Consider the following 24865-nt stretch of genomic DNA (forward strand, 5'->3'; position numbering starts at 1 on the left):
AAGGAGCTACGTTTCTGGACATGCGCGACAGAATACAGGATGCAGAGTTTTATCCAGCCTCAGGCTTACGTAACCCGGCCACCGGGTTACTCAACACCAACCTCAAGGTTGGGGTCTAGGACAGCGGGTCTGTGACACTACCGAGGAGCGGGCGGTACACTTATAAGTAGACTAAGTCGCCTTATAACTATTATTACGAAACGCGAGAAATATATATAAGAACTAAGTTTATAAATCTAGAGTTAAGAAGTTATGTAAAGTACGCGATTAGGTTCTATTATTAGGAAAGAATATATGGAGGTAGCGACCGAGCTATAAGCTAGTTAGTAAGTATTTAAGACCCTTTATAATTAAAGTGATTATTAGGACCTCGGGAGTTGCGTACGAATTTGATACATTACAATAGTACTGGATCTATAACGTACTCTACATATTACTTCTAGAGCCTTACTAATATTACAAAGAAGTAACTTACCTCGAAAGTTATTACCTATTAGCAATATCGACGGCGAGCCCATTTATGAGGTAGACGAGATTATTCAATATATGGGGCTAAAAAAGGAGATAATACTTGATTAAGTGGAAGGGTTATAGTAGCGAAAAAGATACGTAGGAGCCGGCATTATATATTAAAGACGTAGCTTTAATTAGTATATATAAGAATTATTGTTACGAGCAGGACAAGGCAACCAACTGTGGCACAAAGCAAAAGCTTCGATAATGATGACTCCGGCATCATTGTCTCTTGTTCTGCATTATATAGCTACGCGCCCACAGTGACAAGTTGCGGCGGGCGTAACAATTATGTATTAATTAGGTAACGAGCCCTAGCTCCTAAGGAGCCTAAAGACGTAGCTAACTAGCTATTAAGAAGACCCCTAACTAGGAAAGAAGCTCCTCTAGAGCTATATATACGTAGTATGGGAAACATTTATTCGGCGCTATTAGTACTATCGTCTTCCTCTAACTAGTCCTCATACTGCTCCCCCTACTAGGCGAGGAGCTACTATTAATAGATCTAGATAATCGAGTTAGGAGAATATATATGATATTAACAAGGCGATTTACTTATACTATTATAGTGCCTATATAGACGAGCTTATCGAGAATAAAGCGAAGAAGCTATGCCTTAGTATTGCTGCGGTTCGAGGACGAACCGTAAGAGGTATTGTTATACTTGTTACGACCCAACATGAGACCAGGGCGTGCCCCGCTGACGCCTAGCGGCTACGGCGCATCATATATGCAGGACGGGACGGATCATTGGGGAAACCCCAGGAACGGAAGAACTATGGTACAGGTCACGTGATGATAAGAGATATGATAAGGGATAAGGATATGTTGGATATTCGACATATCCAGACAAAGTGGACTGTTCAGCACTGTTCAGTTAGGATCGGACTTGTATATAAGGATGGACTCGAGCTGGGCTCTAGGACAGACTTTCCATAGCTTCTTCAGCAATTAACTTCGTATCAGGATTAACATCCGCTTTCAGCTACTACCTTGACAAGACTACGATTGATCACCGAAGCCTTACCTACCCTTACGATTGACAGACATAGCTTCCCTGAAGCTATCCCCGACTACGATTACTGTTACCAGTTCCGCAGCCTCAACTTCTGCAAACTACCCCTACGACTAGCTGGCCGTAACAATACTATAATTTATTATTACTATTATTAAGATCTGGAGTGGAAACAATAGAGCGGCCGGAGCGCTTTAGTATTTTCTATACGTTTCCTACCGCTATATAGTAGGTATTATAGGCCTATATATTATTAATAAAGACCATAAGCAGCGACAAAGTAACGGCAAAATAACGATGTACGTCCTTATTGCGGCGGTCCTAGTTAGACGTGCGCGCGGTGCTCCAAAGCGTGCGCATAGCAGAGAGGGCGGTATGGGGGACCTTATCCTTACAAGAGTGGTTCTAATTAGTACACTTAACGTATCGAAGTCCTTTTCCTGAGAATCGAGTCAACAATAGTAGCTATAGAGCACTTATAGAGTACCTACCAAGCTGATTAAAGCATTCATGCTCCGGATCGACCGCCTTGCGCGTAATGTACGAGGGGCAGGGGACTTAACGACAGGAGCTAGCCTTAACAAGCTTTTTGTTTTTCTTACGCTTCTTCTTAGGAGTCTGACATAATCAGTAAGAGCACTAACGGAGTACCATCAGAGCACCGATAGAATATATACCTCGGGACGTGAATAAGGCGTCTTCTTAGGCGGATTACCGCCGCCGTTCGGGGACTGCGCGCCCGAGCCGCCAACGATAGCACCCCCGGAGATATTAACGACGCTACTAGTTCGCTAAGGAGGTATATTATAGAACTAGAGTAGAGAAGATCTGGAAAATTATTAATAAGTAGGGATAACGTAACGAGGGAGTAACGAATTCGCTAATAAAACCAGCTAATAACCTATAAATTAAGTGACTACGGATAGGAAGGGGAAGAAGAATCGGAAGGCCTATATAACAGTAACGGAGAAGAAAAGTGGGGACACCGACCGCCCAACGGCCGGAGTAGGTAGCGACGGCCCAGAGGTCGCCGATGTGGGGCCGGGCGGCAACTATTGTTCCGTGTACGGGACCCATACCTGGACAAACGGTCGGCATCTCCGTAAACATATCGACGCCGCCACGACAAAGGGCAACGCTACCATAGGGAAATAACGCAGTACGTTCATTACTACTGAGCTTCGAGGACGAAGCCTAGTTAGAAGGGGCGCCCTATTAGAGCCCTCCCGGATAGGGGCTAGTTAGAGGTAATAAAGAGTCTAAGTAACAAAGGAGCAGCTTAGATATATATATAGCGTAGGGAGTACACGTCGGGGGAGGAGCAGATTTCAGTAATTCATCATTCTACCCCTAACTGCAGTTGGCCTCTGAGAGCTTCCACCCTGCGTCAACACCCCAACTTGACAAGCTGCCCGATCCACTTCCTGGTTGATCCAGCCCACCGCAGCCACCTTCCACCTTCACCACAACATCACCAACCAACCGACAATACCAGTCGTATTGCCCCATTGCTTGCCTCGTTGGTCCAGATGAGCAGTATGTACTGCCCACATAGGTTGACTTATTCCTTGAGGACTTATTCGGTCAACACAATCAGATTGAGGATTTCAGGCTCAGGCATGCCACTCGACCTCATGGAAAACGAGAATTAGTCTGGAATTATTATGTTCAGTCTGCTTTCGTTTACATAATTACCAACGAAAGAAGACCTACGTTAGCTAAGTAGGTGCACAGCGGCATTGCGCGTATATATCCGTATTGCTTGTAGGCAGAACTTCAAATCCATTGCGAGACCGAGCCGTCGGATCCGGCTCGCGAATCGGACCAACTGAACTGAATGTAGTTCGAAGAGCACTAATAAATGTAGCGAATCACACAAGCCCCTATACGGGTACGCAGTTGGCGACTTGTCTGAGCTCTGAAGCCCCACAGACAGAAACTCTCCCTCTCAACAACTGTCGTCCTCTGAATCAGACAGCATGGTAGTTTGATCTTTGGTAGGCAATCCGCCGAGGACTACTTTGCAGCCGGGAGATCGTTCCAAATGTCTCTTGATGTAGCACGCCTTTGATAGTTTTCTTCGACAAATACGGCAACGTCGCCTTGGATCAGGTACGTTATTCTTCTTGGCCCACTTTTTGTGGTAACGCCAACTGTGCTCGTTCCTTTCCTTTGTAGATGCAAATGTCTTGGAGCACTTTTCTCTACGACATTTGACCCGTTGTTCATGTCGTCTCTCGTGTCGCCTATTGGTAGGTTAGAAATTGTGTAAGTTTGGCAAGAGTTGAAGTAGTCGGACGCACCTGAATTTGTCACCCATCTCATACCACTTCTGGTGCTTAAGGCAAAAGACATATCCTGGCTGTGATACTAAGTAGTTTGGTTTTAGCCATGTCCAAAGCCGGCGAGAGGGGTTAAGTACCATGAACGATAAATGTCTGCCTTCCATGCTCCTCGAAGGTACCTGAACAGAAGCCAGCCGGCTCGTGATGAGGCGAGCGTAGGCCAGAAACATGCGGAAAATCCGGCAACTAAGTCGTCGGAGTAGGATCATCGAGAGCACTCCGGATATCTCCTTCAAGATTGGAGAGATTGTATGGTTGTACGGTAGGACCAGGATTATCCATCATGGGCTGTGATTGAGTGTCATATGAATACTCGCTGTCTATCACCGGAACATGGGCCGTATGTCCAGTATAGTGTATGTGAACTTCATCTTCATTGTATATCGGATACTCCGTAGGTTGGACCAAATGGTCGGTCTCGCGGTAGCAGGGTAATTCAGCGACGATATCTTGAATGGTTGGGTCAAGAAAAAGGGCTGAAAACTGATCTGTTTCAGTCAACAGATCGACTGGAGTCACCGGATCTGACGGTATCGACATAGACCCTTCACTGCCTGGAAGCTCAGTGAGCACCATGCTAGGGCTATCCAGGTCCTCACATTGCTCAGGAGGTATCGAAAAGTTCATGATATCAGGCGATCAAATGTGTCGCAACCACCCTAGCGAATGAAAATGTCGCCTACTCCGGCAGCGGTTAGAGCAGGAAGAATGATATTTCGATGGGTAGATAATGTTGGCGACGATCCATACTAAGGATATATACACTCATATCACGCGTCGGCAAGGGTAGTCGCAAATGCTGTGGGGTTTCGATCGGGCCGGTATGCTCGGCATCGGAATCCCCACCACATCAACTGATGTCAACAGACTAGGCCTATCACCACTTCGGACCTTATCTAGATTAGTCTGACTTTTGAGCTTCGCGGAGAGGCTTGTCAATGAAGTGAAGAAGCGCAAAGGCCTGTTTCTGGCCGGCGTGAAAGCTTTGGAAGTCTAACCTTAAATTCGTTGGGACGAGCTCATACTTCACGGAATGGTTGGATGGCCTCCTGCTGCTGATACACGAAGTACCTAAGGCGTACCAGAACGATTGCATCGAAATCTTTGGTCACCTCGTCCCGTGACTTACGGTTATTGCTTGTCGCGACATTTTTCCGTTTTTCTTGGGGCTGCGAATATAATGTAGCTACCTCAGTGCCAACATCAGAGTCGCGCCGAAGGAGGTTGGTGCTTTCGACTTGCAGTTGCTTACCACGGTCCTTTCGCCACATTTGCCGCATCACCATGATGTCCGCTGCAGCCGAACAACGTTTGTACAACACGTTTCTTGATGCTGTGTATAGATGTTCATTTCACCGACGCTAATCGCTGCTACAGCTGAACTTATCTCGATGAAGTCTCGAGTCATCAACAAGTTCTATGAGCCCTTAGTCCTCCTCAAAGCATTGAACGATGAAATGACAAACCTGGCCGAGTTTGTCGACCCAGATGATTTCAACTATCGCGGAGACGTTAAGAAAATCTTCCAGGCCTTTGTATACAAGCTAGCTCATGTTTGCGACAGTATCCCGGGCAACGGGGGCGGCACTGTTACCTCAATCATGTTGCTCCGCGGTTCTGGGAGAGCAAAGGTTGAGTATCACCTTGCATCAAATCAGCGAAGTCCCAATGATCTTGAGAATATTAGATCATACATTCGACATCTACTCGAGCGAGTTGATAGGGCATCAACGTCAGGAAACGTCTCGGAGCTGCGCAAGGACTTGCTCAACGCAGTGCTCTGGTTCAACAGACCTAGAATCAATTCATATATTAGCAGACTCGAAACAGAAATCCAGCTTTGCATCGATAATAACCGAGATGGTAGGTCGAACTGCGGAACAATGGTCAACCAACATTCAGGTACAACTAACTTATGGTATTTCAATAGAGAACTCAATCGTCCAAGCCCTGAGGAGGACTCTCGACCTACTTGGATTTCACCATGACAGAATGGCTACCCAGTCCCAATGTTAGTAATGTGCCATCCAACTGCCGTCAAAGGTGTGTATTTAGGAGTGGTTGACCTAATAGGAGAATGCCAGACCTGCACAAATGTAATATCCTTCTTCACAATCTGATAAGCTTGAAAGCGTCGGAGGTTTGGGGTCACATCGACCAACGAGCCACAGGAATTCGTCTGGGTGGAGTAACAAGCAATTCCTCTTCTTGTTGGCCCGAGACGCGACATATGGTTAACCGTCTTCTGTCATACTGCAAGGATATCGAGTTTTTCATTCTTGCAAAGGACAATTGGCCTGAGATATTCCGTAACTTCGAAATCTCGGCCTGTCCATCAAGTCAGCCGCTCCCACGACCAGGACGGAACAAGAGTATGACCGCCGAAAGCATCGTCGGTCGCATGACCCGCCAAGAACACCTCATCGAAAGGTTTAGAGAATGTGTTCATGACCTGCAAATCATGCATCTGGACCAAAGAATTCAGACAGAATACCAGAAAGACAACTTTCGCCCCATTGTTCACTCAGAGATCTTGCTTCTCAATCACCTCGAGAAAACAGCCGGGAGTGTTTCGCCCGCCAGATTCTTCAAGGATTGGATGTATATTGGTAGTAGCAAGCCCACCTGCAGGCTTTGCGAGTACTATTTCGAGGAGCACCGGTCCGGCGTCGAGCACCGGAGCAGTCATAAGAACCTTTACATCTGCTGGCGCCTGCCTGATGTCCTCCAATCCGAAGGCGATCTAGGAAAAGAAAGGCGACAAATTATGGTCGACAGATTGCTTCAGAGAATTCGGAAAGATGCATTCAATCTAGTGGAGAAAAAGGTGAGGCCAACATTTAGGAATCACGATTCCATCACCTCATCCGTCAGCATGACTCTGCAGGGAAATTGGAGCGACGCGTCCGACATATCGGATGTCTTGTCTTCAATGGGAAGCCTGAGATTGAATAACGACGAACACTCTGAGGGATAATTAATGTAGAGAGTTAGGGACCTAATTGGATTAGCAAGGCATCTTCGCGAAATTTAGGTTTAATATCAGGGTGCTTGTCGCCAATATTATGAAGACGAGATCCCACCGGCGAGCTGCTTGCTGACGGCAGGATTCGCATTCTTATCCGCTAACTGCCCTTGTTAATTAGCGCAGTAACATGGCGGAGCTCAATCATGTGATGCGAGGCACCCGTAAGCGCCGGGGCGCTTTGTTGGTTGAATCCCTCAGGTTCATCTCATGGTCATAGACCCCGCACCTGTTGGTGGCGTGAGGAAGAGGCGCGATGTTTGCGTTCTACAACATGCGACCTCAACACCTTCCCGTTGGTCAAACCCGCAGTCTTCATGCCCACAATGCCTTCCAAAATATTGGGAGTATTTGAGTGGATCTTTAGCCATCCTACAACGGCGGCCATAGTACTTTTGATACCCGTACTGTGCCTGGTTTGCCTCCGGCGGTCAAGTCAAGATGAGCCGCCATCACTCCCCGAGATCGTGCCATTCATCAGCAATACCTACCAGTACATGACAGATAGTAAGACGCTCATGAAGCGTGCAAGGTATTTCAATTACAAATGTTCCAATGCTCATAGAGTTGAAGCGCAGCTGACTCTGATCTTGTTAGTCGCACCATGAAATATAGCAACATCGTCAAATTCTACTTGGGCCCCATGCGCGTTTACTTTGTACAAGGAGGAGAAAGCGTTCAAGCAATGTTTCGCTCATCGACCAGCATCAGCTCGAACAAGTTCATCCTACTGGTCATGCGAAATCTGCAAGGTTCAGCTGAGAAAGATGTCGCCAAGTTCGCAAACGACCAATCAGGGCGACAAAGAATACCTGCGCCAGGCTACGAGAATACACCGCAAGAGGAGCGATTCTGGTACACTTTGCACCATATTACTGTCGAAAACCTATCACGCGCAGAGCCCACTGCTCATTTAGCAGAGACTTACACGAAATTCTTCGACGAGGCTTTGGAAAAGCAGCCTCTAGGCCAATGGGCGACTGTTCGTCTTCTGGATTTCTTGAGGAAAGAAATGTGTTCAAGCGCCATCAAATCGTTTTGTGGTACCAAGCTATTAGATATGGTCCCGGACTATGTTGAACAGTTTTGGCGATTCGACAGCATCGCTTTCCAGGTTGTGTACGGCCTACCGAAGTGGATCAACAGCAAACCGGTGAATGAACGCGATAAACTGAACGGCATGACGCAAAAGTATCTGAAAGAAGCCTTTGCAAATTTTGATTGGGATGGTCCTAGGGCGAAATCTCCCTGGGAGCCCATATTCGGGTCAAGCTACGTTCGCAAGATTATCAAATGGCTTCAGGATACAGACATGGCTCCGGAGACCAAAGCTGGATTCTACATGATTGCAATTTTTGGGTAAGTGTAACAACGTATTGATCTTGGATTAATGTTGATGCTTATCGGTTAGTATAAACGCAAACACCATACCGATTACCACATGGGCGATGATTGAGCTCCTGCGAGATCGCGAACTGTTGCAGGCAGTTCGCAGCGAAGCTCTCCAGACCCTCAACGTGGACCCTGTCACCGGGAAGCGATCCTTCGACGTGTCCAAGCTCGTCTCCATGCCACTGATGCAGTCTGTGTACACAGAGTGCATGCGTCTTCACGTCTCCATTGCGCTCTCCAGAGAAGTCATCGAGACTACCACGCTCCACGGCTTCCGCTTGAAAAAGGGTTCAATGATACAAGCTCCGACACATCTCGTGCACTTGGATGAGAACATATGGAGCCAGGGAGGACATCCTGCTGCGGAGTTCTGGGCAGAAAGACATGTCAAGCATGTCAAAAAAGTGGAAGAAAATACTGGTCGATTTACCACTGAAAGGCAGTTCGTCTTGGCCGGAAAGTCCAACGAATTCATTCCCTTTGGTAAGTTAACCACTTCAATATTTTTCCCCCAATTACTCAGGACGTCTTGGAACACCTTGAACAGTAGACCAACTGACATAATGGCTCGCACAGGTGGTGGACCTTCGATGTGTCCAGGGCGGTTCTTTGCCAAACAAGAAATTCTCCTTACAATTGCCATCCTTGTCACAAAATTTGACATGGAGTTTGTTGAGTGGACAAACTTGGACGGGTCAAAATCTGATCGATCCCCAGTGGATGATGAGCGGTACTTTGGTACAGCTGCTGTTCCACCGGATCGCGATGTCAAGGTACGATGGAAGAAACTTTGGTGATTCTTGTAGATTTACGTCTCAATATGACATAGTACATGATGTAATATACGACAAGGCATGTCGATGGTCCTTGGTAATTCAAGTATGACGTATGTGTTCAGAACTTCGACTGACTGTATCAGTAACGTAAAATCTCTGGTCGATTTGTGCCTTATGTACTTCTACTGACCAACTACTATGAACAAGAAGAAATTCCTACGAAGATAGCCCATTACTAGGGAGTCCTCGTCGGAAATGAAACAAAGACTACTTCTCAGGCGTCACTCGGAAGGATAGATGGGTCCGCATTCTCGACCAACATCTGCACATATTCATCAAACCAAGCACCAGCTCTGGGCGCACCCTCAAGTCCGCATCGTCCATCACTCTCTCCTCCGGGCTTAACCCACACAATGGAGTCGACGTGGGTGTTGGTCTCCGGCGTGCCGGGCTGCATACCGAAGCCGGCGGGGTGGACGTTGCACCATTCACCCCACTCAGCTCTGCTGTTGGAAACACGGCCTTGATCGATGATGAACCTCGATGGCAAACCTTCGGCTTCGAGATGGGGAGAAAGGGATAGCGCGTAGTTGTTCTCGTCATACGAGTTGCTCCATTCTGTGTAGTTTGCGCGAGGATCGGCGTGGAAGGGATTGTAGTTTGAGACGTTGGTGGAGAAACCGCGGATCTTGGTGTTGTTACCAGCTCTCTGGACGACCTTGGCAAAAAGTTTTGCGGCTGTGTTGATTGTCAGCTCATATCCTTATATGTATGTGGTTTCGATGTTTCGACATATACTTACAAGGCGCCAGGTTATCGTCCCAGCCTAACCAACCACCATGAGCAGCATCGATGTAGAGATTGACATGATCATACTGCAAGCTTGAAATGGCATACGCAATACCTTCCTCATACACTGGTTGCGCCTTGGCACAAAACTCGATTCCCAAATTAGTCACAAGGTTCGCCAGGGAATCCGGCTCCAGAACAACCGCAAAGGTCAGGTCACTGGCAGCAGCCAGCTTCTCCGCGTACGGTTTGATGAAAGTCTCCTTGTACAACTTAAGCCCATTGTTCTCGCTGCTAAATTCGCCAGCACTCTCTCCTGCACTGCAGTCTCTGTCGGGGAGGTCGTAGAGCACCAGACCAACAATCTGCTGCTCGCCCGTCTTGGATTGGACGACGCGGGCTCGTTCAATAGCCGTGTCAATATTGGCCAGACCCGCAACGTCCGCGATCCAGACAAATGTACCAATGTCCTGGATGGTTCTGACCTTGCCTGCGTTTACGGTGTCTCCCTTTGCCACGAATGCATCATGAGTCTGTTCAAGCTTATCGGCCCAGTCTGGATTGGCGTAGAGCTTCTTCCCGTCGAATGGGTTTGTTGTGTCGTTGCCGGTGCCTGCACGGCGAAAGTGATGCCCTCTAGTACCAAAGCGTGATGATGCTGATACTGCTCCAAGGGTGTAAAGAAGAGTGAGAAGTGAAGCGAAATGCATTTTGACGACTGACCAAATCGAATGGCGAAACTTCAGCTACGGCAGCTACTCAGAAGGCAGGTTTGCTTGTGGAGATATCAACCAAGTCGCAACATGTTTTCCGTACAGCAAAGTTGCTGCTTCTTATAGCCCGAGAGTTGACACATTGATCTCCTTTGCTATGGCGGCATCTCTTCCAGCCCCGGGCAAACATCGCCATGTCTAGAACGGAAACAAGGGCGCCTCGTCACAATGCGACGGTTTTGCGGTACCAAAGGACCGTAAATACAGCCCTCTATCCGAGAAGCCTATTTGAGAGAGGATCGACGCACGATCCAGGGCCAAGAACCAAACTTGGTGCAATATGTGGTGGTGAGATGTGCGAGATAGATTGCAGTAACAAACATTCGTTTGGTTCCGGCTGCCGTCCCTGGCAGGCGGCTAGATCTGATTAGTCGGAAGATAGCTAAATGCTCGAATTGCCGAGCAAGGCCAAGATCCCTGATTGGAACCGACGGCTTCCCCTCCGAAATCCCAATCCGGAGCCACGTGCCGGGCCGCTCGCCTCTGGACAACTGGCCTCATGAAAATCATATTGTGGGCCTGTAATGGAACGGTAAAGACATCAAGTGTTTCAGAAACATGACTTACTGACGATGGAGGGTGGTGCACGTGGTCTTTAATAGTTCTTGGTTCGGGATATCGGGTTATCGTACCGTCAACCCATGGGGCATAAGGACGATAATACACGGGGCGTACTAGAGTCTAGCTGGCCTACCTACATAGAACTCCTGTGATGTGATGATTGGTTTTGGATAATTTCTCATCGCTTTAATCGAATGGAATTTTACGGAGCGGCAGGCTCTCCAACCAGGAAGGGCTGACTTACACTACCAGCGAGCACTATGCGTGTGGCGACGACTCATGTCGCCGGGCTATTTATTGAATCTGTTGGATCTCTGAGCAGTCGGCAGAAAAGATGGATCTGGAAGGCGGTATGGGCACTTAAAAACGGCCCTTTCACTTACATACCACTTCTGGGAGATCGTGGGCTCTGCCCACAATCTCCTCCCTCCACCTCCAGACGCAGCAATAATAGAGCATTATTGACACTTCGTTCCAACCGTACGGTTGCCCTGCTGACGTGTATACCAACAGAATCCGTTGTATTTAGAGAACCTCGAACCCTATCGTTGTGTTTAGTTTCTAACAAGACACTGTCCATCTTGCGACTTCCAAGTCTTCAAATCGAACATGAAGCATTTAAACTACCAGTACTACGACCCCACTACGTTGTACGATTAATGCACAAACTTGGTGATTTTGTTTCATGTGTTCTTCATATCACACCAACGATATCATAAAGATTGAAACAACCTTGACATCTCGAATCTATATGTACTTCGCCTAGAAGCATGGATCGCGGGTAATAAGATCTTGTTGGAACATGATGATGATGATGATGATGATGATGATGATGATGATGATGATGATGTATTTAACGTCTGGTAACAAAAGGACGTGCCGGGCGCTATGCCGACATGGTCTATACTAATCTAAACTATGTTACAGGCTACCGTCTTCACCTAACGTTCCTATTCAATGACTCGGGCAAATTTCGGAAAAGAAATTAGTCTCCTCTATCCATTGGCATAGAAGAGAGGCTCCCTTAGTAGAACCTAACAAGAAATCAATCCTTGCTTTGGCCATACGTTAGCGGAGGTAGCGCGGTGTAGCTTTGCGTCTACGCTTATAGAAGTAGAAATGGACTGGTGACTTGGGTTTCCCACAGCTATAGTTGAGCAACACATCTTGATGAGCGAATCTCTCGTGGTATGCTGCAAAGTCTCTATGATGGGATCTTGCTACGTATAGCCTTCCTAGTAAGTGCCGAGGGAGGCGGAGTTCGGGCGGCTTGGGGTGAAGAATTATCTCGAGGTCGGCATATTGCCGAGGGCATTGGGATAGCCATTTTCTGGCAAAGGCTTGGAAGGCAGCTGCTTTAGCTTTGCCTTTCTAGGTGCGCTAATGAGGGCTGTGGTTGTGATTTTGGGATTAGTTTGCAGGCTTCCTTGGCTAGAGCATCCGCTTCTTCATTTCCTGGTACTCCCGTGTACCCAGGGCACCACCAAACATAAACCCTGCCGGGGGTTGTCCAGCTCTCTCTTTGTCTCCGAGTCCAGGAGGAAGAGAGCCTATTGAAGGCCCTAAATCTAGCCTGGCTGCTTCCTGTGCTCTGGGAGTATAGTCTAGCCGCGACTGCGAGGTTGTCAAGGTAGATGTGGACGTTATCTACCATACGAGCCGTAGGAGCCCGGGTGGCTTCTATCAGGCCGTGATATGCAGCATATACCTCCGCATCATATACCTCAGTTTGGGAGCCGAGTGGTTCGGATCCGCAGAAGATCTGCCGTGTAGCTTAGTACCCTACCTAGCCTACTCCGGCGGAGGTGCTACTACCGTCCGATATTTAGGACCTATTAGTAAGTTATAGATAATAATATCCCGCTTAGAGAAAGTTGCTATCCTGCTTACAAAGGAGAGGGCCTGTTCTTCTTTAGTCTTATTAGGTTCGTAGCCGACCCTGGCGAGGGCTATCTACTAGTCCGCTAGTTGCTCCCAAGGGGGGAGTTCTAACGGATCGATATATTTAGTGTTTTTGCTTACGAGGCTTACCATTCGTCGTAGCCGTGAGTCTAGTCCTGATTTGTCCCTGAGTCTCGTTCGGAGAGGGTATCGCTCGTCCAGACGATGGATTCTGGTGGACGCTATGTGGAGCTTCGCGTCCAGTATCACCTCTGTTGGGGGTAGAGCCGCCTCGCGCTATAGGATCGGTATAGGCGTAGTTCTGTATACGGGGACCATCGCTCTAATGGCTTTGGTTTGCGTCGCGTCTAGTTGGTATAGTAGATTACTAACGCCGTTTAAGATAGTACGTCTATTCTTTATCCGGCTCTTACCGGGCCACCATACTTTAGATATATAGTACTGAGTAGGTAATATATAAGAGGTGATTGCTCGATGAAGTAAGTACGTAGGCGCGCCCTAGATAGTGTTCCCTAGTCCCCGTAGTCTAATAACTACTTAGTATGCTTTTACGGAGAGGTTTCTTACGTAACTTTTGAATATGAGTTTACGGTCGAAGTGAACGCCGAGCCAGCGTAGAGAAGAGCCTTTTTTGATGACCTAAACTATATAACGTTAATACTTCCTATCTGGTAAACTTACTGTGATTAATAGGTTTCCGTCTTTTCGTCTCTTAGTGAAGTGGATCAGTTCGGACTTATCGAGGTCAAAAGTGATTCCTTCCGTCGCGCCCCATCCTAAGGTTTCTTTGCATTCCTTAGTTAGGATGTTATAGTTGTTCTTTAGTGATGTTGAGCTTACTAAGATAGCAACGTTATCGGTATAGCCGAAACGAGATCGCTTCCTTCCTAAGCGAGCTATACCTAGCTTAAAAAGAGGTTCGATATAGAGTATGAATAGAATGGTAGATACGGGTGAGCCTTGTGGTAGTCCGTATTCGAGACCGAAGACGTCTCCTACCTCCCCATTAAGTCTTATTCTAGCTCTCCTTCCGGTAACAAAGCTTGAGACCTAGCGTACGAGGTTCTCCGGCCATCCTTGTTCGTAGAGGCGTCGGACTAGTCGTCCTGGGAGCACGGCGTCGAAAGCCCCTTTTATATCGAGCGTAAGTATAAAGGTAACTAGGCCTCTTTGCTAGGCGCACTCGATGTCGTGGATGGCCGCTGCGATAAGGTCGCTATAAGAGCGAAGAGGGAGTGCTCTAAACTATTGATTATGTAGAACACGATGTTTAATTACGATCTAGGCAAGTCGTCTAGCGATGAGTCTCTCCAAGCCTTTTCCGAGGACGGCCAAGAGCGTAATTGGCCTATAGGAGCGCGGGAGTGTCTTATCTCTTTTTCCCGGTTTTGCTAGGATCACGAGAGTTACTTTTTTAAAACAAGTAGGATGCCAACCCTCGCGTATATACCCGCTATAAAGTAAGAGGATAATATCCTTGATAACTGGCTATGCTATTTTTAAAGTAGTCGTAGTGATTCCGTCGGTCCCAGGAGTCGTGTTTCCCGCGGTGAGAACCGAAGACCGTACCTCGTCCTTCGTAACCTGCGGGAAGGGAAGCGTAGCTTGCCTTTGTAAGACTGGGCTTTCTGTTGGTATGTCCTCGGAGATTGCAGCGTTTCTAAGGAGGACGCGGGTAAATCAGTCGCGCTTCTCTTTTGGTTGTAAGATAAGCGTGTTTTGGTTGTCTATATCTCGGAGTGGCGGGGTCTGAAAGGATCCTATGGCTTTATGCAAACCGACTATTTTAAATATATCTTTGCTTAAGGAGGCTGAGGAGATCTTATCTTTCTAAAAGGTATCCTTGGAGCGTTTAAACTCGTAGAGGAAGTCCTGTTTTAGAGCTTCGACCTCCTCTTCTTCCCATTAGCAGTTCACTCCGGCTATGCGGAGTCTTGCTAATATTGCTCGCTTACTCGTATAGGCTCGGTATTTACGTGTGTAGCTCTCGCTCCAGTATGGTCTCCCTGTACCTTTCCCGAGCGTGCGCTTTGTGGAAGCCGTGAGTGCTTTAATAAGACAGTCCGTAAGCTGTTGTGCTAGGAGATCTAAAGACTGTGGGTCTTGGATGTTGCTTGCAGTGCGGCGCATGGGTTATAAGTTGCGTTTAATGATGCCGAGGAAAAGCTTAGGGTTAATGGTGTCGAGCCGAAACCTTCCCGGGGTCTGGCTGGGTGAATCGATCAGGGCCAAGGGGACCCGGGTAAGCAGAGATTCGTGGTCTGATGTCGTGTGTAGTGACGTTTCTATGCTGGTGGAAGCCCCATGGAGGTTGCTGGACGCCCAGTATAAATCTAGGGTGTTGCCGCCTTTGTGCGTGGGTTCACCTATAGGTGACATTAGGACAAGGCTAGCGGCTTCTGCCCATTCTACTAGGTTTTCAGCGTCCGGGGAACTCGTGGCCTCGGGCTACCACGTCCAATGGTGTAAGTTAAAATCCCCCGCAATCAGTACTCGATCCTCAGGTTTGGGTTGCCAGGCCGCTAGGATGTTCCTGAGAGCCTGGCCAGATCGCAGAGAGCTACGAGGGGCGTTATATACGTCAATAACTGTAAGGACCTCCTTCGTTCCTGAGAGGAGTCGTAAGAAGAGTAGGTCTATGGATAGATCGGGTAGAGGCCGTATTTATACGCCTCGTACCCTAGTTCCTCTACGGAGGTAAGTAAGTACCCTAGGACGGTCTTCGGTCCAGTTATCTACTGGGGTGAAAGTCTCAAAACCTGGGTGGTGTCTTGTAAGCCTCCTCTCCTCCGAACGGATAGACGGCTCTTATATTAGGAATATATCGATCTGGGCTACGTAAGCTAGGTTTAGTGCTGTTTCGTAGGCGGATACCCGCCTACTTACATTCGCTTATATAATTTGTAAGGTTTTAAAGGGCTAACGTTATATTCTTTTTTTATGTTTTATTTGCCGGGGTATAGTCTATCGCTTGTTCTTCTTTACGGGAATGTCGATGCGACTGTTGGGTCGTATTTCTCTATAATCTTTCTCCCTCAGCTCGGATAGCCCGTAGCTAAGCCTTATCCCTCCTCTGGACTACCCCCTTTACCACTTTGGGTTGGATAGGGTAAGTCGTATCGAAGGCGGCGTGAGGCCCGTTACACGACGGGCATTTAAAGGGGCAGTCGCAGCCATCGTGACCCTCAGTGCCGCCGCAGGGTGCCCGGTGTTGATCAGTTGTGTAGGAAGGAGAGCTGCACTTGAGGCATCTCTTCCTTCTGGTGCACGTTCGTTCGCTGTGAAAACCGCCGCAGCGGAGACATTAAGGAGACCTCTTCTCCTTCGGGAACTACAGGTTTACATAAACGCTGGCCCCTATCAAACGGAGGCGTCTTAGAAGTTGCCTTACGGCTTCCGCCTTGAACCAGGCTGTTACCGTGCCTAGCCTTTCGACTTCGTCCTTCCTAGAGAAGTATGCTTTTTCAGGCTTAACTTTCGTCGAGACCTGGATCTCTTCAAGGAGCTCCTCGGTCGTGATTTCTAGCTCAGTATTGGTTACTAGACAATACCTAGTGTAAGGGACGTTTACGATATAGGCTCGGATCCAGGTATCGCGTTACTCGATCGCTTACGCTTAGAGAAGGGCAGCGATCTGTTCTCTATTCTCTAATAGGACTTTTACACCATCCATTAACGAAGGTAGGAGTGCTAATCCTATCTTAACATAGTCGATCCCCTTGAGGGCTTCTCGGGCTTGGGGACTTAGCCTTTCCCGAACGAAGGTATATATATTATAGGCTTTCTCGTTCCGAAGCGGGCTTTTAGGCGATAGATGCGCGAAGACGTGTAGATCCTTTAAGGCCGCCCGGTTTGTAGCTTGTTTTGCGGCTTGTTTGGCTGGCGTGGGTTTATCCTGTCTTCTGGACAGTGGCTGGCTCGCCGCCGCCGCGTATGAACGGACTGGGGGCGGCTGGTTCTGGGTTGTGTGCGAGGGATGCCCCTGGGAACTCAGGTCAGTCTCGCTAGGCCCTGTGCCAATAGTGTATATAGACCTTGCTAGACCACGTTGATGCCGGTTTGAACGCTGTTTCTCCTCCTGAAGCTCTCTCTCCAAGGATTCGATCTTTGTTAAACAGTCTTTTAAAAACTGTTCCCTCTCGGCGTCCCGACGTAGGAGGTCCTGGATAAGATTCGAAAGCTTGTTGATCTCGTCTTTAAGCTCAGAGTTGTCCTGGTAGTTAACCTGCTTAACCACTCTGACCTTTGTAGTCGGCTTCCGGACTCGTCCCGACCGCCGATATATACTGGCGTCCCCGTGAACCGTGATCGATGGCCCTATATCTAGGGAGACCGCTATGGTCGTGGAATTTAGCTCGTATGGGCTGATGTTGAGAGATGATAGTGCAGTGGGCCGTAGCCCTCTATAACCTTAACAATTACTAACAGTGGGTACCTTTCGAGGTATGTGTTCAGAAGTTCTGTTGTTGGAACAGCAAAGGCTGATAAGGAGCAATGGGCAGGTATCGTGGGCTGGCTGGCGCCTGCCCTGGGCGAAGTGGGACAACTGGCTTAGTCACCACGGCCGGTTAAGGTGGGGCAGCCACCCAGGCCGTCACTACCTACTTCGACCGACTCCTGCCTACAATGTAAGACAGAACAACAAGAAGAACAAGCAATAGGGTCACCAACAGACGAGTGATAATTGCTACCACTATCTTGTCGTATACGACCCCGTGAACCAACAGATCTCATCGCTCTTGACGCCCCTCTCTGCAGAAGAGACTGGAGCTTCGATCGTACACATCTTTGTCGTATAGTGGAGAAATCATCAATACGTGAGAATAACTGTAGCACTCGCCAGTGTTAGGACTATGTCTTCTGAGAAGACAGCAAACGTCCAGATCATCACCATAGTGTCAAGAGCAAAATGTGCAATATCCAGTTGATCTAACATCGTTAGCAGAAGGATTTTCGGTTCCTCAGGGGCTTCGTCATCCTCTATCTTCCGACGGATTCAATGCCACATCTATCGTTTTTTTTGGTATCACAGGCGTGATACATTTCCTCATGAGGGTGTATCTTCGGCAACAATCACGTCGATGTCCGTGATAATTGCTGTTGTTGTTCTTGTTCCTATTTACATTGTGGGCAGGGGTCGGTCGAAGTAGGTAGTGACGGCCTGGGTGGCTGCCCCACCTTAACCGGCCGTGGTGACTAAGCCAGTTGTCCCACTTCGCCCAGGGCAGGCGCCAGCCAGCCCACGATACCTGCCCATTGCTCCTTATCAGCCTTGCTGTTCCGACAGTTTTATGTCAATGGCTCCGAAGTGACAAGTGATGTCGAAGTACGGCCGGAAAGCGTTCCATCCATTCTTTTTTTTTTTTCAACGGCGCCGACCAATGCATTCTTGCCAGGTTGATTGTCACACGAGCTAGAAGAACATCCTTGCAGATGTCAGCATCTTAGCGGGCATCCTACCTTCCAAATCGACGATTTCTATGCAACCAAGCAGTCAACCGTCTGACCGCCAGCTTGCCGGGGATATCCCATGAAACATAGAACGAGTGTCGGCAGCTTATCACCGTTCGGGGAATGATTTGGCAGTCGAAAAAGGTTCTACCACTGTTATGTTTTCTTTTTCCTTTACGCGAGAAACAAGTTGCTTACGCCCTCGCGACACTCTAGTGGCTCTAGCGCTGATACGATCTGCCAAACACGGTCAGCATCTCGTACGCGAAGGATCCAAGGTGGCAGGGTGGCAGGGTCTCAGTAAGCTTTCCCCCGCCTCCGTCGGCGAATTTTTGCTCCCTGATTGTACGTCACCGCTAAGGTTTGCGAAAACGAGAGGATTAAAGGGCCCCGAATACACGTGGGGAACGCGGAGATGCCGTTCTAGTAATCCGTAGTCCGTTCGGACTGTATGACAAAGTGCGACGTTCATCGTTCAGATGGTGTCGTACAGAGTACAAAGATCCGATTCTTCCGCAAGTTGGACTTTTAGGGATGTTTATCGACCTCGTCGATAAACATCTGGCATCATCAGCCTGTGCTCTTCGGAATATCGAAAACATGATGTGGCTACTATGGGCACCGGTCGCTCTCGCGGCTGTGATAATCGCATTTGGTCGACTGCGCAAGAAGATTAAGCCGAATTATGGGCTTCCACTTGTCGGGTCTCCCGATCAACAAAATCTGTCCTCCGCTATCATCGACGGCTATCAAAAGGTGATTATGCCAGGCGTTCTGTTCTCTTTAGTGAGTCGTCAGTTAATCGAGACCCAAATGGCAGTATCAAGACACGGCGTTTGTGGTTCCAAGTGACCCCCCACGGGTCATGCTTCCAATGAACCTGTACCAGGAGGTCATCCAAGCACCAGACACGGAGATGTCCTTTGCGGCTGAGATCTATGACATCTTCCTCGGCCGTTACACTCACGTCGGAGAAAGTCGAGGAGAAGTAATCGAGGCTGTACGGGTCGACTTGACAAGGAATATGTCCGGTGTCCTCCGACCAATACAGGAGGAAGCCAAGTTCGGCTTGAACCAGCTGATTGGGGATTCGGCAGAGTGGAAGACGTTCAATACGTACCACATGGTTCTCCGCATGATTGGCCTGATGAGTGGCCGAGTCTTCGTTGGCCTGCCTTTGAGTCGCGAGGAGGATTGGATCCAGGCTTCAATCACCTTCGCCACGGACGTGGGGAAAAGTCGCATGGCTGCCCTCCGATGGAACCCCTGGATCAGGCCTTTCGTCCTCCCGTTTCTTCCTGAAGTGCGGCATACGCGCCGTGCGCTCCACAAAGCGAATGAACATATGCGACCTCTAGTCAAGGAAGTTCTTCGGGATGAGAACTTGCCTGAAGAAAAGCCGGCGAAACCAGGCGCTCCTGGAGCTTTTGTGTCATGGATGATGAAGTATCTGAGCTCCGAAGAGAAGACTCCTGAGACAATGGGGACCAACCAGATGTTGCTTTCATTCGCTGCCATTCACACAACTTCCGGAACGGCCACATTGGTATGAAAATTCTGTGGCTGGTTCAAAGCTTGAGCTAACGTCTCCCAGGCTCTTCACGACTTGCTTGGCCGCCCCCAATACATCGAGCCTCTCCGTGAGGAGATTGCAGAAGTCATCAAGGAAGATGGCGTAGAGAGTGACGAAAATGGACAAGTGTTTCTGTCAAAGTCTTCTGTGGGCAAACTCAAGAAGCTTGATAGCTTCATCAAAGAAAGCCAGCGCACAAGTCCATTGAGCCTTGGTAAGTCACTCTCCCTGTAATAAACTCAAATTTAAAACTCACCCGGAGAAAAAGCCGGTACATCTCGAAGGCTTCGCAAAGATCAGACCTTTTCAAATGGCATGAAGTTGCCTGCTGGAGCAGCCATTTCCTTTCCCTTGTGGGCCGTGTAGTAAGTCACTTTGAAGCCTCGAGGCATGTAAGCACATTTTTGACGTTGGACTGAGGCTCACACACTCTCAGTCACTCTACCACAACGAAGACTTTCAGCCCAGAGTATAACGCCGAAACCGGCAACGCGCCACCTAGCGAATTCGATGGTTTCCGTTTCGCTCGTCTTCGAGACCAACCAGGTCGTGAGATGAAGCACCAAGCTGCGACAACAGGGCCAGATGCGTTCAACTTTGGGCACGGCCCGCATGCATGTCCGGGGCGCTTCTTCGCTGTTTATGTGATCAAGTGCATATTCATCGAGTTGTTAATGAACTATGACATCCATCTGAAGGGTGTTGCTGGCCTTGAGACTACGGAAAGGCCGCCGAATCAGATCAGGCAAATGATCGTACAGCCAAACTATGGGGCTGAGGTCGAGGTTCGAAGGCGGGCGAAGGTTTGATTGAGATCCGGAATTGGCTACCTGTGAACACAAAGGGGGGCTGAGGTGCTTTAAGTAAGACTCATAATCTAGGCGAGACGAGGATTTTCAACCCTATTTGATGACAGCAGAGCAAAATGCAAGATTCCAAAGTTGCAATCAAAAAGGTACATATATGCGAATCTTCGACTATCTAAATCAACGACAAATGGGCAAAAAGATGATTTCAATCGCTGACGGGAATTGAGCCCGACGTGGCTGGTATTTGTTAGTTGTTGCACTGATGTTGATGACCGCAGGATGAAGCTTACGGGTCGAACCCACAACCTTGAGATTAAGAGTCTCACGCTCTACCGATTGAGCTAGCCGGGCAGTTGTACACAGCTGCTGGTTGTTGAAGCGTTGGCTTCGTCGGTGGGATTATGTAGACGGGGCACGATACCCTCGAGACCCGAGGCCCAAAGGCACCAGAATTTTCGAATCTAAGTGAGGCCGAAGTGGACCGGCGAACCGGGCCAAACCATGTTTATGTAAAACCCTTGGCGGCGGTCCACCGGCTGTGTGATCGACAAGGACCCATCATGAATAAGGAACTGTCAAGTTCGGATGAACAGCCGGTGAATTTTCCCCAACAGACACTTCGGACGGCGGAGGTGCGAGAGAAAGGGAACAAAGATTACTTTTCTTGGATTTTGCTCAAATTGTGTGGCCTATGTCTGCAAATAAAGATGTCTCCTGACATCTGGTCCCAGAAGCCACGAAAGTACCGAGCCGGGGTCGGCTCCGCGCAAAGTGTGCCTCCTTTTCACAGGCTCACAGCACACGGAGCGTCACACTCCGTCTTCAAATTCATGAAAGCCAAGCCCCCTTCCGACATCCCGGTTCGATGCGATGAGGTCCCGGCAAACATGCTCAGTCAAGATAAACGGGATGGATTGTGGAGACGCAAAATTAACCTCCGTCACACCTGGAATCTGAATGATCGCCATACCCTTCCCTCATGAACCCCCTACGGTAGATGGCGAGATTGACACGATGAGGGGGAACACTTTGGAGATGAAAGGAGAGCCACCCGACTGTCGTTTGTAATAAGCATAGATATCCCACCGGCGGAGCCATACCTTTGGTTCCTCGAGACGATTCCGTTTCGACCGATCTTTTCAATTCTTTTCTCTTTCTTAGGTTGTAACACCCCCGCGTTGATCTTCCGTGAAATCATGGCGAGATCTACGGCGCTTTCGCTCCGCGCCGTCCTCGCGTTTGCCGCTGGCGTGTATTCGCAGAACTGCATCGGCAGCACCGGAGCCAAGGTCTACGAGGCCGAAAATGGAGTTCTCAACGGTACTACCGTCGCGACTGAGCAAGCTGGCTTCACAGGTATGACACGTTTGCCTGTCAATCTCACTCGTATTGCTTGTTAACCTTGCCGTATTCCGAAGGTACCGGCTACGTAACCGGCTTCGAAGATGCCACCGACGAGGTTACCATCAACCTTGACTGCCAGGGCGAAGGACAGAAGCTGTTCGACCTCAACATTAGATACGCCGGCATCTACGGCGAGAAGCGCACGAATGTCATCCTCAACGGCGGTGCCGCCAGCGAGGTTCTCCTGGCCGCGACCGAAACCTGGGCCAACGTTTCCGCTGGCCAGGTGCTGCTCAACGAAGGTAACAACACGCTCGACATTGTCACGCACTGGGGATGGTACCTTATCGACTCCATCACTCTCACACCCACCGAGGCCCGCGGACCTCACAATGTCAACACGGCCCTCATCAACGCAAAGGCCAACGCCGATGCCAACGCTCTGTACACCTACCTTCGTTCTATCTACGGCAAAAACATCCTCTCTGGTCAGCAGGAACTCAACTACGCAAACTGGATCAATGAGACCATCGGCAGGTCACCCGCCCTCGTCAGTGTCGACCTGATGGACTACTCGCCCAGCCGCGTCGAGCGCGGAACCGTCGGCACTGCCGTCGAGGAGGCCATCACCCACCACGAGCGCGGCGGTATCGTGTCCGTGCTCTGGCACTGGAACGCGCCCACGGGTCTTTACGACACAGAGGAGAACAAGTGGTGGAGCGGATTCTACACTCGCGCCACCGACTTTGATGTCTCGACTGCCCTCGCTGACACCACCAACGCCAACTACACCCTCATCATCCGCGACATCGACGCCATTGCCTTTCAGCTCAAGAAGCTCCAGGATGCCGGTGTTCCCGTTCTCTGGCGCCCGCTTCACGAGGCCGAGGGTGCGTGGTTCTGGTGGGGAGCCAAGGGTCCTGAGGCGTGTAAGAAGCTTTGGGCTCTGGTGTACGACCGTCTCACCAACCACCACGAGCTGAACAACCTTGTCTGGATCTGGAACTCGGTTGCTGCGGACTGGTACCCCGGTGACGATACCGTCGACGTTCTCAGTGCTGACGTCTACGCTCAAGGCCACGGCGTAAGCTCTTCTTCATTCCCTTTCATTATGCAGAACCCGTCGCTAACCTGACCACAGCTCATGACAACTCAATACAACGACCTCATCACTCTCGGCCAGGATAAGAAGCTCATTGCGGCCACCGAGGTCGGCAGCGCTCCCTTCCCCGATCTTCTCCAGGCGTACGAGGCCCACTGGCTGTACTTCTGCGTCTGGAGTGATGGCTTCATCAACAACACCGAATGGAACAGTGTCGATGACTTGAAGAAGGTATGTAGCATACTGAACCCCTGTCTGTGCCGTGCTAGACCTGTGGTACTAACACTTGTGACTTGATAGATCTATGAGAGTGAGTATGTCCTCACTCTTGACGAAATCCAGGGATGGAGAGGGTGAGAATTGGGTTTTTGAGAAAAGCATACATTTTTCTGCTACCTTCTCTGTAAATATTTTTGACAAATCTGTGTATAAAAATCAAAGACTGCTGAGTCTTGCCTTCAAATCCACCATTTTGGTTTCCATGATGTGTCGATAAACCTCACTAGTAATGTATTTAGGTGCCTTGGGGATGGATTTCCCGAAAATCAAACCGCTCTCTTGTGACCGGTGTATTTACTTCTGGCGATCGGATTAATAAGACTACCTGGTTGGGTTGGGTTGGGTTTTTACGAATGCCCAATTTCTGTTCAATACGTTTTTAGGTGTATATGCATGACTGGACGAGAAGGAAAGTCAAGAAAAAGGGAAGAAAAGAAGTTTCTGGGACATAAGAGTTTGCGCCTGACATGTCGCTTCTTGAACGAAAGGGTCTCGCCTCTGCTTGCGACTGTCATCGTGGTAGAGGATACGAAGGGGGTTCCATCGATCGACTGTCCAAGATTGCCGAAACATCTCCTACTCAGGAAAGGGGTCAAGCGCATCCATGTACTCCGTACTTTGTCTCCCACCCACCCATGTTGGCAGCTGATATAGAACTATACGTCGCCGCTTGCTGGAAGGACCTGACGGAGGTCATGACCGACGCCAGTGACTTCAATTGAAGCGCCGTTGCGAGCTGCTTCAGAGTTCACAGCGCTCGAACCCCCGAGCTTTGCCGAAGATATGCTCTCTCGGAGGTTAATAAGACGCGTCCGTCACGAAAAGAGCGCGTTCGAATACCCCCTGGCTGATTGGCTATCATTCTCGATTCTCCACAGCGTGACAGAAGAGCAGGGAGTGCCACAGTGGCAAGGCAAAGTAGCTACTCCGTACTAAATTGAATCAACTATTTCGTACATCAAGACTCACTCAAGAGGAAGAAAGCGCCGGAAGTTTAATAAAGCGACAAACGGAGTGGAGAAGTTTCCTGCCCAAGCCCTTTCTGGTTCATGGGATATCAATACCAGTCACCCAGTCAAAACGCCACATACCTCAGCAAGTTTCCCGTGCTCCCCGGTGCTTCAATCGCACCTCCATCATCTCAGAACATCTAGATTTCAGCTGGTCTTCTGCTCAGAAAGTCACCTAGACTGTTGGGTTGTTCCATATCCTTCGC

General features: G+C 49.1%; 5 protein-coding genes and 1 non-coding gene across 6 annotated transcripts; 4 read left to right on the top strand and 2 right to left on the bottom strand.

The window, feature by feature from the left end:
* Positions 1-5264: 5264 nt before the first annotated feature.
* BDP81DRAFT_478357 (uncharacterized protein) lies at positions 5265-6908 on the top strand (the record flags this gene model as incomplete). The annotated part of the gene is made up of 2 exons (XM_060594850.1): positions 5265-5736; positions 5958-6908. The coding sequence occupies 2 exons, from the start codon at positions 5265-5267 to the stop codon at positions 6848-6850; spliced, it is 1365 nt and encodes a 454-aa protein (XP_060451124.1). The 3' UTR covers positions 6851-6908.
* Positions 6909-7224: 316 nt separating this feature from the next.
* BDP81DRAFT_308294 (cytochrome P450) lies at positions 7225-9087 on the top strand (the record flags this gene model as incomplete). Its single annotated transcript, XM_060583444.1, has 4 exons — positions 7225-7430; positions 7496-8257; positions 8310-8773; positions 8867-9087. The coding sequence occupies 4 exons, from the start codon at positions 7225-7227 to the stop codon at positions 9085-9087; spliced, it is 1653 nt and encodes a 550-aa protein (XP_060451125.1).
* A 226-nt stretch (positions 9088-9313) lies between these two features.
* Positions 9314-10565, bottom strand: BDP81DRAFT_402976 (endoglucanase-6B; the record flags this gene model as incomplete). The annotated part of the gene is made up of 2 exons (XM_060588865.1): positions 9314-9804; positions 9869-10565. The coding sequence occupies 2 exons, from the start codon at positions 10563-10565 to the stop codon at positions 9341-9343; spliced, it is 1161 nt and encodes a 386-aa protein (XP_060451126.1). The 3' UTR covers positions 9314-9340.
* Positions 10566-19142: 8577 nt separating this feature from the next.
* BDP81DRAFT_307936 (cytochrome P450) lies at positions 19143-20924 on the top strand (the record flags this gene model as incomplete). The annotated part of the gene is made up of 5 exons (XM_060583407.1): positions 19143-19298; positions 19363-20088; positions 20137-20329; positions 20384-20480; positions 20552-20924. The coding sequence occupies 5 exons, from the start codon at positions 19143-19145 to the stop codon at positions 20922-20924; spliced, it is 1545 nt and encodes a 514-aa protein (XP_060451127.1).
* A 282-nt stretch (positions 20925-21206) lies between these two features.
* BDP81DRAFT_t53 lies at positions 21207-21271 on the bottom strand. The gene has a single exon. It is a non-coding gene; the product is annotated as a tRNA-Lys (tRNA).
* A 464-nt stretch (positions 21272-21735) lies between these two features.
* Positions 21736-23793, top strand: BDP81DRAFT_498534 (family 26 glycosyl hydrolase). The gene is made up of 4 exons (XM_060595466.1): positions 21736-22280; positions 22343-23352; positions 23410-23601; positions 23671-23793. Exons 1-4 carry the CDS (start codon positions 22121-22123, stop codon positions 23725-23727), a joined length of 1419 nt encoding a protein of 472 aa, XP_060451128.1. The 5' UTR covers positions 21736-22120; the 3' UTR covers positions 23728-23793.
* The last annotated feature ends 1072 nt before the right edge of the window (positions 23794-24865 follow it).

Source organism: Colletotrichum phormii (genome assembly GCF_030913505.1).
Source record: "Colletotrichum phormii strain CBS 102054 chromosome Unknown BDP81scaffold_2, whole genome shotgun sequence".
NCBI classification, from domain to species: Eukaryota; Fungi; Ascomycota; class Sordariomycetes; order Glomerellales; family Glomerellaceae; genus Colletotrichum; species Colletotrichum phormii.